This window comes from Pyrgilauda ruficollis, unplaced genomic scaffold (assembly GCF_017590135.1).
Source record: "Pyrgilauda ruficollis isolate IOZ18807 unplaced genomic scaffold, ASM1759013v1 scaffold23, whole genome shotgun sequence".
Classification (NCBI taxonomy): domain Eukaryota; kingdom Metazoa; phylum Chordata; class Aves; order Passeriformes; family Passeridae; genus Pyrgilauda; species Pyrgilauda ruficollis.
The window spans coordinates 12,752,924-12,768,410 of NW_024522539.1; the positions used below are offsets into that span (position 1 = coordinate 12,752,924).

At 37.4% G+C, this 15,487-nt stretch overlaps 1 protein-coding gene across 8 annotated transcripts in view; it reads left to right on the plus strand.

Annotated features, from left to right (window-relative positions):
• Window positions 1-15,487, plus strand: part of TCF12 (transcription factor 12) — a 160,653-nt gene that overhangs the window by 92,927 nt on the left and 52,239 nt on the right. For all 8 annotated transcript variants that reach the window (XR_005955274.1, XM_041468951.1, XM_041468954.1 and 5 more), the window contains exon 8: window positions 13,327-13,462. Coding sequence is in view for 7 of the 8 variants with exons in the window: in XM_041468951.1 (XP_041324885.1) it covers window positions 13,327-13,462 (136 nt within the window). In the remaining variant the exon portion in view is untranslated. The remainder of the gene's footprint in view (window positions 1-13,326; window positions 13,463-15,487) is intronic.

The window sequence follows — 15,487 nt, forward strand, 5'->3', positions numbered from 1 at the left end:
AAAATTTCCCAATACCTTTTTATGGTAATGGGAAATTAGCTTGCTATTCCTCACCCTGTGTTTTTCAGTTTACAGGTTCCATGTACAAAAACGTATTTACCTTTTTAACATATTGCTTCTACCATCTCTAAATTTGTCAGTGCAGTTTTGAATTCCAGGCTTGCACTGCGTTTGTGCAGATCCTTATGGGTTATTTGCTTTGTTAGTTTAGTAAATGTAGTCTTCATTTTTCATCCAACTCACTAATTAAGAGGTGGAATGATGCCCAAAACAGACGCCTGCAAAGTCTCAGTTAATACATTCACCCACTGTTGATCATAAACTCTTAGCTGTTTTTTATCAGCTTCTCTCTGTATTCAGCACTAGTTTTAGTTGTCCTTCGTTCCTTAGTTCACCTGTGAAATGTGGAAGTAGAAAAAACCTTATTAAAATATCTATTATGCAATCTGAGAAGGAAATTAATTTTTATGTAGGGTATTCCAACTGAACCAGTACCATGTCTTCATTATCTTCTGACATTTGCAGTCTATTTCTTCCAGTATTATTTAAAAAAAAAAAAAAAAAAAAAAACCCCACTCTTTTCTGGTCTCTGCTCTGAACCATGAGTTCTTCAAGGACAGTGGCTAAGGTTTCAGAAATGGTAAAATGGCAAGAGCTAGTCAGTCTCTGGAGTTTGTTATTGGGTATAGATGAATTGAAAATATCTAACTTCTCCAAATACTGTTGAATCTGTCCTTCTCCTACCTCCTTTCCTTATGTTACTGGCGTAAAAGGTATTAATAACTTAGTATGGAAGTGTGAGGAGTTTTAATTTTTACTTTCTGAGTTTATAGAAGGCTGAAATGAAAATTTTCAAGATTTTACAGTAAACTGCAATGTTTCGGAGTCTTAGTATCATTCTCACCTTTTACTGAAAATAATCTAAGCAGTGAGTTGTAGGAACTGGTTGCTACCTACAGGCTTTATATTTAGGCTGTAGGAGTTGAAGTGTGATTGATTTTCAATGTAGCTTAGGAACCTGAGTGACTTAGGTAATAAAATCTGATTCAGCTGTAACATTTAGTCACAAGAGCGTAAATATGGCTAATTTACGAATATTTTATTAGCAAGAAGTGCAGGTTCTCAGGTTTTGTCTTCATCGGGTGTTTTAAATATGCCAAAAAGGAGCATCCAAAAGTATACAGACTCCTAAGTGGATGGGTAAGATGACAAATTAAGGCTTATGCAGAGCTGATTTAGATGAATGTCAAAAAATTTTTACCTGGAGGAAGAATGGACAGCTTTTAGAAGAAATACTGAAAACTCTATTTAGCTGTTGGAATGAAATGCAGTGCTACATTACTTGACACAAAGTCTCTTTTTGTGTCTTTGAATTGAAGGGAGGGTGGTGGTTTGTGATTTTTGTGGGGAGCTCCACCATTCTTGTTGGCCATATAACTGCAGTTTTGGGAATGGCAACTTTTCACAAATTATAAATCAGGTAAAGGTTAAATTTTCAGAAAGCTTCTTGTGATAAAAAGGGTTTTCTTCACATTTGTGTGATTTTGTAGTGAAAACAGTAGCTTATGTGAAAGAAACAAGATTAGACTTAAGATATTGAATTCACTACTCCTATTTCCAGTATCATCAAAAAGGTCCCCAGCTGTCACTGCACATTGGTTTGACAGGTCTGAGCTCAAAGAAAGCCAGGGGTCTGCACTATTTTTAAAGTGAAATTGAGATAAATGTGCAGTACATGTGGAGCTGTTAGACTAATTCTTCTAATTGTTTGTGTGGGTCTTCCCAGAAGGTGACTTTATCCCCAGGAGCCTGAGAGTGCCCTGGGTGATTGGTGGGGGGATGTCCCTTAAGCCTCACAGTGCTTGTTCTCATTGCCTGGCACAGGCTCTCCCCACTGGCATCACTAGGCTCAGCAGAGTAAATTGTTGGTGACTATCCCCTTTAATGTTCTATTTTCATTCTAACAATCATGCATGAAAAATAGATATGATGGATTTTTTGACATGTGGAGATAACACATTTTTCCTCCCTTCATAATAATTTGAAGTCTGCACTCTATCCTGTGTGTGGGAAAGGAGTGGAATCAAGTGCTGAATGTAATGGATGCGGGGCAGGAACTAAAGAGGCATCCAGCACTTATGGTTTAAAGTGCAGCCTTTTATGAAGAGTTGTATCTTAATTTACTCCATTTTTGTTACTCATTAATCTCTATGGTCTACATGATGATGGGACTCTTAAAAACTTGTAAAACCCATTTAGAAAAAACTGCTGCTGGTAAAACTGTGGAATATGTGAGTGCTGGAAGGAGCTATGGATTGAATTTAGTAATTACATTTCACTTTGACTATGTACAATCATATATATATATAAAATCATTTATAAAATATACACTAGTACATTATGTATATACATATTGCATGAAATGTATAGCACTACACAGACAGCATAGGGATGATCTATACGGTACTGTGTACACTACATGTATTTTATTTAGTGGCAGATGGATTTCTAACTCATTTTTGCTGCTGTTATTATATAGGTTTTGTGTATGTTGGTAATACACAATAAATAAGGCAGCTTTCTCTTGGATGAAAAAAATCCAATAGAAAGCTGGTCCATCAATATTTGCAGTAATATTTCTACCCCTTTTTCCCTTCAATAGCCATCAGCTCTGCTGTTGCCATGAAGCTAATGTGAGGTGACTCATTTAGCAGCATATTATTGCATCATTGCAACATGATGTAAGGCACATCAGGCTTTATTAAATTAGCCTGAATTTTGCAGTATCTCAGTAACATTTTATGCACATTAGCACCACACTTAGTGCTCCTTATGGGGATATAGTTCAAGTAAACATATTAAGACATGATTTCAGACAACTTTTCAGAATTTACCAATTTCTCCTTTCTTCACAGTTTAACATGGAACTTTAAAGGTTTGCATCTTGTTGCCTGCAAATGCAGCTATTTGTTAAAGAATAAAATGGCAACATTTGTTAGCTGTATTTGTTAGCTGTTACGTCCTTAACGGACTAAAAAGTTTGTTTTATTTTTGTGTAAAAAAATTGTTTCTTAACAAACACTATAAGAACTTTTGAAATAAACCCAAAAAATGCCTTTAGCATCAATTTCTTGGGCAATTTAACAGATGATCACTTCAGCAAAAGAAATGACTGCAAGTGTATGTTACTTTGTCTTTGCATAGTCAGTAATTTGCCTCTTCAAAATTTAAAGAGACTTTAAAGCAGCTTGAGCAGAATTCAAACCTAAAGAGCAATCCTGCACTGTTGGGGCAAGTAGTTATCTCAGAGCTCACTCTCTAATAGCTGAGGAAGTGTAATGAGGGTGCAGCTCCAGAAATTTGAGCTGTCTTGGGAGAACATAAAAGCTCATTCGTATTGTGCATAAGCAAAAATGGCAACATTTTTGTATTACTGGCTGGGTGGTGAGGATCGAGCAAGCAAAAGTTAAAACAAGAGTATGGATACCAGAAAATAGCACCAACTTAAATGTATTTTTAATATGTTCCTAAACATATTAACTAATATTAATAAATTATATTTAACAATAAATTAATAAATTTGTATTAAATTTATTTTGCTAAAAGAAATACGAATTTATATATAAAACAATTCTATAAATTACTGTTATATTATAATTTTAATTTGTACAGTTATATAAATTATATAAGTAAGATGTATATTTGGTGTAATGGAGAAGATTGATTTTAATGTTTTTAATAAAGCGTCAGGTAACATTAAACAGCTGTAACATTAAGCATACAGACAAAAATGTGAATGTTAGGTGATAAAATGTGCAAATGTATGTGGGAAGCAGAAATGAGATTTACTGACAAAAATGGAAAAGTAGAGAAGAATCTGAAAAATGTAATTGGAAATATAAGTTTTGTACAAAAAACTCAGAAGTGACAACAGTGAAAGAAATGAGTGATTGTGAATAGTGGGGTAGAGCAGGATTTTAGTGGCATTTGACAGCTGAGATGTTCCTTAAAATGTGAGAGTTAGACTAGAAAAAGGTCGCTGGGCACATGGTGTTTTCCCAGGTGGTTGCTGTTCAGGGGGGTGCGAAGGCGCACAATTAAATCCTGCTCAGGCTGCAGGTGTGCTCCTGAGGAGCAGCGTGGCAGCCTGGCACTGCCACTGCTCCTAGGATGCTTTGCCAGGGTTTCTGTCAACCAGCGTCCATTAAACAACCAGCAAGCTCTTCCTCCGCACTGCTGGTGTATGTCTGAGGATGCTTTCGATGGATCTTTCCAATGAGGCAGAAAATTACATCGTTTTCTGCACCTTTCTGATGAGTGGGGCCCTAGAAAGGCTACAGTGGCACCAGTTGCTTTTCTTCCTTCCTTACATAGTTTTAGAAGCAGTACAGAAAACATGATGTCTCCTTAAATCCAAGTAATACTGAGTTATGGAAGTATAAAAAATAATTTAAGACTTGTACATGTGTGGGGATTTTAATACCAATATAACTTTAAAGCTGAAAAACTGGTTTTATTTTGTAAATTCTCTCTTTTTAATCTCCCCTTCTCTGACACTTTTGATATCAGGTGTCTCCCTGAAGCAGATTTTTTACAGCTGAGCTATCAATCTCTAAGAAATGCAGCTGCTGAAGGAAAGGCTGACACAATGTTAACTGAAGCAGTGACTCTGGATTCTGCCAGCTGATACCATCCTGAAAGATTGGGATGGGGAGAAGGATATATAGTTTAAGGGCAGATGGAATGCCTGAACTTTAGTTTATTTTGCTTTATTTTACTTCTCAAGTAGAGTCAAGCAATATTAACTTTCTTTTCATCATGATTTATTAGAAGTGAATTACTTATCATGCTATTGGGAAAATATCTCCTGTCACTCAGCAGATAAGGAGTCTGCAGAATCTTTTTAGAAAGTAAAAATGTATGGGGCACAGGCTAGATTTCTTTTTCCAGCGCTGGAGGTGACCACCTGAAGTTAATCAGGGAAGACATTCCCCCTGGAATGAAGTGGGTAGCAGGTGTTAGGAATTTGTTATAGTTGGAGGAGGGATGCTATTTATAAAGGGGGAGCAGCTCTGTAAGGAATAATTTTCAATGCCTTTACCAAGCAAACAGTTTCTTGTCTTTGCCCTTCTCTTTCTCACACTGTTTAGGATTGGCAAATTTCCTTGCCACCTTTCTTTTTATGTTTATTTTTGATTGTATTTAAGGTTATGGTTATTCTGTAAACTAATATACATATTATCTTGCATATTGCTACATAAGGAAGGAAAAATAATGCTACAACACAGAGTGCAGGTAAAACTTTTTTGGTGAATTGCTATTTGTGTCTAGCACTGCCTCAGAGCTGGGTGGTTCTCAGTTACAAATGTATGGTATTAATGGAGGATGGGGAAAATATTAGCTCAGCTCTGTACTCCCAGCCGTGCCTGCTTATCTGAATGAGCTGGATTGCCCTTTGGATTTTCTTGAAGTGTGCATTCCTTTTGTCTGTAATTACTCTAGTATGTTAAGCCTCCATTTACCTTCCCTTTTGAATTAATAGGTAGAGAAAGTCCCTTCCCCGGCTTCACATATGCACAACTAACTGGTGTCAAGGAGAGCAGAGGCCCTGAGCAGGACTGGGGAGGGGGAGTTGAGTGGTGTGGGCAGCCTGTTACCGAGCACTGCTTCCTGGGCTGGGTGCAGAGCAGAGCCTGGGCACTCAGGCAGTGCTGGGAAGGAGCACAAGATTTGTCATTTCCATTCCTCCTTCATGGAACTAAACCATCCAACTTGTTTTGGTTTCAGCTGTGTTCTGGAGTGCTTTTCCAGACACTGGTGCTCCTGCTGGCACAGGTTTTTGAGGAGCAGGGAGAGAAGGATAACATTTATTCAGGAGAGAGGATTGTAGCCTAAGATATCTCTTGGCCATTTCCTAGCATCCTAGTATTGAGCTGAGCTCTGCCTTGATCATATGTGAGGATATATGGGTTCTCTATGTTAAGTCTTAACAATTAACTGGTTGCTTTATTAACATACCCTCATCATGTTAATAATTTTCTGACTTGGTTCTTGGAGCAAGAGAGATTTTTCTCTTGGTTGTGTGGGAGAGGAGATGTACAGTTTCCATATTATATACATGAAATGATCTAGTAATGGTCTGAAGTATTTTAAAATAATTTTGCTGAAGATGCAGAGGATAGTTTGAGAACTAAGGAGCAGATGCAAAGATACTTGGAGTTTTATAATATCCTTTATAGTCTAACTTCTGTAAATAAGACTCCGAAATAAAATCCTTTATTATAATATTGACTCCTCATGCTAGTATCTTGTAATCATAAAGGAAAGCAAGGAGGGTGGTACCATAAAAATTAAAAAATAGATGAATAACCACTCAGCAACTTCTCTTGTAAAATTTTAGAATTTTCCAGAAAACGGCTTTTGTGTGATCACAGAAAGGAAGCTGTTCAAATTACTGTTTTCATAATGTAGCAAAAAGATTCAAAGGCAAAGGGAGGGGTGCCTGACCTGTAATCACAATGCTTAGTAATGCCTTCCTAGAATTCAGTCAGCAAGGCAAAAATACCTTGCCCGGGGGGATGAAGGAAGACAAGCTGAGGCAGCATAACCTCTGGGATTGGACACAACATCAGCAGGGTGCTGCTTTAGAAGCGTAAAACTGAATTTGTAGTCTTGCCAATATGCAGCATCAGTGCAGGGAAGACAATATTGCGAAAGAGAAGGGAGGGACTCTTCAAAATATTTGTGTTAGTCAGGGTCTTTAAAGACATTTAGATGCAAAAACCACAAAATTATTTCTTCCCTTTGCATTTAATCTTTGCTCTCCTCACTGCTAAAAAAACGCCATATATGTGATTCTGTATAAACTCCTTTCTTCTCTCTCCTCTGCCCCTGTGCTCAGTCCCAGTATATTTACACATGAACAGAATTTGCCACAGTAGCAGCAGCCTCTGCTTAGGTGCACACATGAATAAGCAGCTCTTGGTGATCCGGAAAAGCTTTGGCATAAAAAGAGAATATATTGATAACCTGATCTTCTCTGGTGTTACCATTATTGGAAAGACAGTAAAGCTAAATGTAATTTTGTTTATGATGTTGCATCACTTCAGTATTTAGTACCCTAGGTAGCTGGTTTTAAATCCAGTGAGCAAGATTAGCGTGATTACACTGGCAGGATGCAGTTGATGGATGACTGTCATTATCTTCTCAAACCTGCATGATACTTTAGGTATAGGAGATGATAATTAAATTTTCAAGAGACTACACTGAGATTATAAGACCTAAGTATTTTTTTTAAATGAGGAATATGTTTGCAATTATCAACATGTTGTTAGAGGATCCTCTCTTGAGTTGTTTTATTGGCAACCCCTGATTTCCTTTAAATTGATCAAGAAAAAAAAGCTTAAGTTATCATATAACACTTTAGATGTTGTTTTGGTTTTCTAATTCTGATATTTTCCTCCTCCTGATACAGACCAAAAATGTATCTGATCAAATCTATTGGTAATGGCTTGAAGATGTACAGGTTAGCACAATATATTTAATGAAATGTTGTTTGAGACAAAACACTAGAGAGGATCATAATTAATGCCTCATTTTCTGCCAGTTGCTATTGATTACTCATTCAGAGTCCCTTTGTTCTCAAAATGGTAACACTGTATTTCACATTACTATTTGATGATATTCTCAGGATGAGATTCTTTAACAACATGCTGATAATTGCAAACATATCTCTAAAATTTAAATTTAAAATGAATTTACATCATATGTCAGTGTTTTTTCCAAATTCAGCTCCTATTTTGGAGTGCATATTCATTACAGTTTCCAGAGACTGGAGACTTGAGTAAAGTGAAATTCAAGCCTTTATATCTTAGTTATATTTTTGGCTTGACCTGCATGACGTGGAACTCAAGTGAATGGTCTTTTTGCAGCCCTAATCTCTCTACTGGACTAGGGTTTCAGAGCAATTGTTAGTTAATGTTGTAGTGTTGTGCTGGGTTTTCCTTTGAAAACACCATAACAAAATATACAACTTTGCTGGGGGATTTTGCAAGTTTACCAGAGTTTGACTTTTCTGTTTTTTTATGTTCTTTTAAGCCAGTTTATGCAAATTGTCAGGTTTATCTATAAGGCAAGACATGCAATACGGAGACACACTATATCCATGCTGTAAGTCATCCAAATAGCTCACTGAGTAAAAAGGACATGCACATGAAACTTGTGCTCTACCCAGGGCAACATTTCAAGTTTACAGTAAGGCAAGGAATGCACTTGCCATCTGCTCTGTGTAATTCTGAGAAATAGAGAGATGCCAAGTGAGTTTGTCAGTGACTGTGGCGGGATAATGGAGGGATTTGATTGAGATGAATGGTGTTGCATTACATTATTTTGTAAAAATAAAGTACTCAACCTTACAATTTTTAACTAAAAACTCAAGTACCTTTTTTTTTTTTTTTCACCTCTAGACAGTTTTCATCCTTTAAATAGGTACAGCCTGACTGCTAGGATTGAAAGCATAAATTTTATGAAAAGGAAGCTAATGCAAAAAAATAGGAAAAATAAAATCTAGTTGAATCTAGTTGACTGTTGGGGAGGTTTTCAAGATCTAAGTTTGCAGTTGGTGAGTTGCAGCTCTCATTTCACTGCCAAAGCAGACTGCCTTATTATGCCAGCATAATAGGCCTGTCATAATCAGTTGCATATAATGGGCTAATGCTTTTATTCTCAACCATATTATTCTTTTGATAGAAAATAATGAATAATGTAAAGGCACACAGTTGTATTTGGATGAAACTATTGCATAGTTTGGCTATGGCTATGCTGGGAAAATTTGAATTCTTAAAAATGTTTGCCAGTGTTTGTATTTAAGAAAAGAATGTGAACAAGATTTAGACCAAGAAGCACAAAGCTACCTGCCTATGGCAAATACACTTTTGAATAAGTAATACTGTATATAGGTAGTGTATGGAGTGTGTTTGTTAAAACTGTTTGTGTGCTTTTCAGAACAGCTGGACTTTCCTGTTTGCATAGAGCCTAAACATTAGAGAGCTGCAAGGAATATTATGTAAGGACATCTGTAGCCTTTACTTATCCACTTTTTTTTTTTTTTTATTTTTAATATCATAGTAAAATCAAAGAAATGTTTACCCACGTATTAGAATTGTGCTGGCTGGTGTCCTAGAAACTCATTGAAGGCAGAGCAGTGTTTTGACATCAAATTGTACCTGAAGAGTCGTAGAGCTGGGATGGAGAGAAGACAACTTAGGAATTAGTCAAACTCTTTTTTACTTTTATGCTTAAATTATTTGAAAGGATCAATTAAGAAGCCATTTTGAAATAAGTTGACTGAGGAGCTTCTTTTTATCTCAGGCTTATAATTTTGATATAAGCATATGTTTGATTGGCTTGTTAGTTTGGATGGAAGCAAACTTTGCCTGCACAAAAATGCAGCTGCAGTGCAAAGCTACTTGTTTCCTGTGAGAAAGGTGCGTAAATCCACCCCCAATATGTAGATATGAGTCTTTTCCCCGCACCTCATCCTTGCAGTGCTTGAATAGACACCTCCCCTGCATTTCATTTTTATGAGAATACTCTTCAGGAAAGTGACCCCTTTAAAGCATTTGTTGAGATGGTGGCCCTTGTGAAAGCCTTTCCTATTTGGGTCAGGCCATGCCATTTCCCCTGAGGCTGTCAAAACTGTTCTTGATTTCTCTGAAAAGGGATAAATCTCAAAAGTAAAGCAGTCATGTTCACATCCTTTTCTCTTTTCTCTTCTGAATCAGGCTTGCTGTGTTCTTAGTTGACTGTAATAAAAGCTTTTTTTTTTTTTAAAGTTATTGAACACTTGTTCCTTAGAAAACGTTGCTTTAAATAACTTTTTGTATATCTTGAAACTGGATATATACATTATAAAATACAAAGAGGCAAATTTTTAGGAGTGATGCCTGTTCATTTACAATGGTAATACTGACAAGGACTTGGACAAGCATTCAGGAGAATAACCAGTCATTGATTATTCTTAGGTAATTGGGTGCATGCTTGGCAGATGAGGTTCAGAGTGAGGGTGCAGGTTCTCTGTGGAGAATGCCCCTAACCACGTGTGTAAGTGATCTGCCTCTGTGCAGGGACCTCGGGCACTTGGGCAGGAGAAGCTTGATGCTGATAATACAAAGCTTTTTTGCTATTCTCAGTGGTATTTTTGTATTCCTTTCTTTATCAGATGCCCTTAGGAAAGGATCAGTCCTAATCAATATTTTTTCTCAATTGGTTCAAACAGGCAGAAAAATCAATGAGCTGAACTAATGACATCTATTTTTATTTTCTTTTGGAAGACTGAGGAACAATTATAAAATTCTAAACAGATGTTACATTTGATTGGGCCAATGGTAGAAGAGGGTTGTGGTTTTGTGTTGCTTTGGTTTTTAAATCCTTTTTTTTATAAATAAAAAATGCTTACCCAAACACGGTATAGATCAGAAAACTTCTTCAGAGTGTGTTGCACAGCTTGAGATTTACTATAGCTTGAGTATCTACTATAGTGCTTACACACTAACTTTGTTTTATTGTAGAAGCAAGGCAGCTTTGAAATTCAGGGTCTGGTGAAAATGTCAAACACTGGAATACTTAAGAGCAAGAGTGGCAAATGTCATGAAGTAAAGGTGGAGGTTAAGTCTGGAAAAGACACAGACTCATACCTTTTGGAATGACTTTGTAGAAATGAATTTTAGAGTTTTTACTGGTCGGTTCTTTTTATTAATATTTTTAAAAAATCTTTCCCCATCTCATAATGAGTAGAGGAACAGAGAAACTAGGAATCCTCCCACCCCCTTTTTTTTTTTTTTGGAAGCATCTGTATGGATCCCATTGCATTTCCAAAATCCCTCCAGTGGTCAGGGGAGATGCTGGGGTAGCAGGGAGGGCTGTCTTTAATGTGACTGGGCCGTGGTTCCTAATTGTGTTTGACAGCTGCTCTGAGCGAGCAGGGCTGTGCTGCTGACCCCCAGAGGTCCCTGCCAGCCTCGGCGCTTCTGCCGCTCTGGGAGGGGGACCTGCCTCAGCCGCTTGAAATGACAACTATCACAATACTTCCTCCCTTCCCCACAGACTATGTAAAGAAATTTTCCTTCAGTCCTGGGTACTCTTGGTCAAGAAGGTCAAGTGTTGGCCTAAGTGAGAACTGGTTTCATTTCTTCTTCTGGCTAGCGTTGGTTTGGAGGAACTGCTTTTCACAAAACGTTGCCCAGGTTTCTTGTGCAGTGTTCACCTCTTAAACTGTAGTAAATGTTTAGAATAGGGTCTTTGCTAAATTCAGATTTGTACTGAGTAAGCCAGATATTCTGATTTTCATGTTTTCTGCAAAACAATAAGATCTTTATTATTTGACCAAAGCAAAAATTAGAATACCTTGGAACAGCCCACAAGCAGATTTCCCCCTGCATGTATTTGCTATATACTTTTCTCACCCTATCTCATTTCAGTATGAGTTTCAGATTAAGAATGCTGTTTCAAAGACTGTTGTAAGAATAACAGTGAAGAAGTTAAGCTGAGAGGAAGCTATTTCTATGCAGTAACATTTTTAATAACTTTTGATCTTCACACTTCTGTATAAAATACTTAACGCTTTTGGGCCTTCCTTTAGTTTGTGATGTGGCGATTCTTTCACATCCCACTCTATTCAATTAAAATATAAGATTTTCATGCTCAAATTAGTCATCAAACAAGAAAAGGGAGAAATTTCAATGGTGATACAATGCAGGAAAAAAAAGCTTATTTTGTATATATTCTGTAACTCTGTCTGAAGTCTTAATTTTCTGCGAATCCCAGTGCACTGCAAGGTAGAAGGAATTTAGTACCTTACTGCAAGCTGTATGGGTGAACCTCACCTTTCACATCTCCTCACAGCAGACAGATCAGTTTTGATGATCTAGTATAATCCAAAAGCACATTTATTTATGAATGAGCTATTTGAGCCTCAGAAGGGAAGGTGAGGAGAGGCAGGAGCAATGAGTGGCCTCTGCTGCTGTATCCCAAGCTGGCAGCAGCACTGGAGCCATTCCTGCCATAATCCAGCCCATGAGCAGGTTTGGGGAAACCTCCGGAACCCGCGTGGGCACGAGGGCTCCTCCTGGAGACATGGGACAAGGAATGTTGGCTTGGGAGCAGCGAGGCTGAAGGAGGAATTAGGTGGGGTTTTGGTATAGAAGTTACTTCAGTTAGCAGTTCCTGTCTTAGCATCACCTGACAATGAAATGTCAGTGCAGATGAGTCTAAGCAAAACATGCCTGTTGTCCTGCCAGCTGTGTTTACCCCCTTGTCTGGGAAGGCTGCACCATGTACTGCCCATAGCTGAAGAATTCCAATTGCTTCTGAGGCTGCTGCTTCCACGTGGCCTTAAACCACTGGCAGACATTAACAGCAGTGTGTCTTTAGCTGTGTGCAATGTGGAGTGGATGCTGCTCCATGAGGAATGCTGTATGCACCAGCCAGGAGTGAAACACGGTGAATTTTTACCACCTGGTATGAAGAACATTTTCTGTACAGACAGTTCTATGGGTTTCCCTCCGTCTCAGGATTTTCAGACTAAAACAAAGCTAAGCATAACATCACCCGTGGAAAAACTATGTTGTTCTAAATCACCAACATTAATTTCAGTTTTATAGAGGAAATCCAAATAATGTGAGGTCAAACAACATACAATGCTCTTGTTAAGTGTTTAGAATGTTTTTGTTTTTACTGCATGGGAAAGGAACAAAAAGGGTAGGGTTCAGCCACCTTGTTAGTTTGAACTGTTTAAAATGTCAATTTTTCATGTTCTGGTCATTAATCTACTCTGTTATCTCTTGTCTGTATTTTGATTTTTTTTGACAATTTTATTCCGTGTTTTTATGAATGTAATCTAAGTCTTGATTTCTAAGTATGTGCTAAAACTTAATGTCATGCTATAAACTCTTAGCAGTTTTTATCAATTATGTTTATATTGTGTAATAGAAGAGGTGTTATATTGCAAACTAAACAAAGGATTATGATTTTTGTTTAAAATTTAAATATGAATTAATTATTTCAGATGTTTTCAGCTGAAATGGTTATGGCTTTTTGGAGGCTCACAGCTAAACTTGCTCTGCCTTTCTGAGTTATGCTGTAGTACATACTCTGAACATTGATTTTAAAAAGTCTACATTTTTTTGAACTCTAGAACCTTCACTAAATCCCAGTAAATTCCTATAAATGCTAAGAGCAGTAAGTGTGGTTAATAGTTTGTCAGCCTGGCATATTAACAGCTGCATTTTTGTAGAGCTTAATTTGACTTTTCTCTGTGTACTTTTGCAGTCTAGTCTGCTTCGGTCTGACATGGGGCTTGGCAGTGCAGGTCAGCTGTCATCCTCTGCAAAGCCTGGAACACCCTACTACCCATTTTCTGGCACAAATCAGCGCCGACGGCCACTTCATGACTCATCAGCTCTTGGTAAGTAATACAGACAGGTTTAAACTTTTGTTCATGATACTTCTCTGCAGACTCTTTTTTTTGACAGTTCATTTAATATACAGGAGATTGCTCTGTGCTGAGCAAGTGAAATTACATCAAACTGCTATGTAAGAGGAAAACTGAAATTATTAACATTTTCTTTGAGATGCTAGCTTCGATTCAACACTGGTCAGTCTGACTTACAAAACAAACAAGAAACTCTAATAAAACCCTTAATTGCAAAAGCAATAATGACAGATGGATAGGAGCTGATGACCAGCTGAGTGCCCTTAACCCGTGCCATCATTAACTCCTGGAAATGCCTGACCTTGAGGTCATTACCATTATTTAGTAGGGGAAGGACACAAAGGGGAAACAATTATCCTTTTATATGCTAAAAGTAACTTTATTCAGGGCAATATATAGTTCATTGTAATTGGTTCAACATGCCTTTAAAGATCTTAGCAATTGGAAGCTAGTAGTTTATCCTAAAATCAAACTACCTTGCAAAATATGCAGGCAGGAACTTGCTTAAAAATTGTTATAATCCTGTGACAGTATTAGTATTTTAATCTGGGGAGAGTGTGAGGTGAATGGAATTTTCATACTTGGTCATAGACAGTGGTAATATTTTTTAGCTTTCTAATTCTGTTGAATCAGAGAATCAAGAATGAGCCAGCTGTTCTGCAGGATCTGCTATAAGACTATTGTGAATAATTGGGTGTGCAAATTTAAAAAAATCTTTTTGGTATAAAAAGAGAGACTGTAACCTTATATTCTGGTTTACCATTATATTCTAGTTATATAATCCTATATTCTAGTTACCATGTATTTAGGTATTAGTATGATAGGTCATTAGACTTTCTCTGATTATGTAGTTGAGTCTTTAATGCCCCTCATTGTGTATAGGACTTCTATTCCATAGTAAAAATCTTGTTTGTTGGAACCATGTAACTCCAACCATACTTTGCCCAAAATAAAATTTTCAAATGCAAATTGCTTTATGAAGTAACTTTAATATTAACTACAACTGCAAACTTCTTGGGCACTAAAATAGTCCTGAACATGTTTGGAATTGTTTTTAAAATATTTTTTATAAAAAAAATATTACTTTAGAATATAATCTTATATATCATGGGATCATTTAATCTGAAAAAGCCCTCTAAAGCAATCGAGTCCAACACTTACCCCAGCACTGCCCAGTCCACCACTAACCCATGTCCCCAGGTGTCACATGTACACACCCTTTAAATCCCTTCAGGGATGGTGTCCACCACTTCCTGGGCAGTCTGTTCCAGTGCCCAACAGTCCTTTCAGTGCAGAAATTTTTCCTGACATCAAACCTAAATCTCCCTTGGTGCAACTTAAGGCCATTTTCTCTTCTCCTAATGTATGTGTGTATGTATGTGTTCTAAAATACCATATTTGTATGATCTTTTTACTTGTTGTCAAACCAACTGCTGTTTAACTTGGGGTTGGCTGTCTTTATGAAGATTGTTGTAAGTATTCCTGTTGCTCAGAATAGCAGAACAAACACAGCAGTTCCTCACACCTGTTTCAGAAAAGGAACACTTAAAAAAGTTCATTGGAATTGTTTACAGCTTGAAAGGATGGTTGAGCTTCAATAGGAAATAATTGTGTTTTAAGCTGCTGCTGCTGTTTTGGCCCACACTGCATTGGTTTTAGTGAGAAGCTACTTACAGTAGTAACCTGCTCTGGGTTTGAGCGGCAGGGGGGTGTTGGAGCTGGGCACAGGGTGCTCCAGAGGTGCAGGGAGGTCACGGTGTGCAGCAGTAACTGAGATGGTCCTGAACGAGATTCTTGTGTCCTGTGCAAAGGAATAGAGTTTGGGAAGTTCCTGATATTATTAAATGAAACAAATGGAAGTGAAATGTGGAGTTGTCAGAGTATATTTAGATTTTTCTTTGAAAGAGAAACTCAGGGGGTATAAATGTGTTCAAACTGGTGATATTCCTCTTTCTGTCATGATTGAATCTGAGGCTTGTAGGGATATGGCAGGTGGTG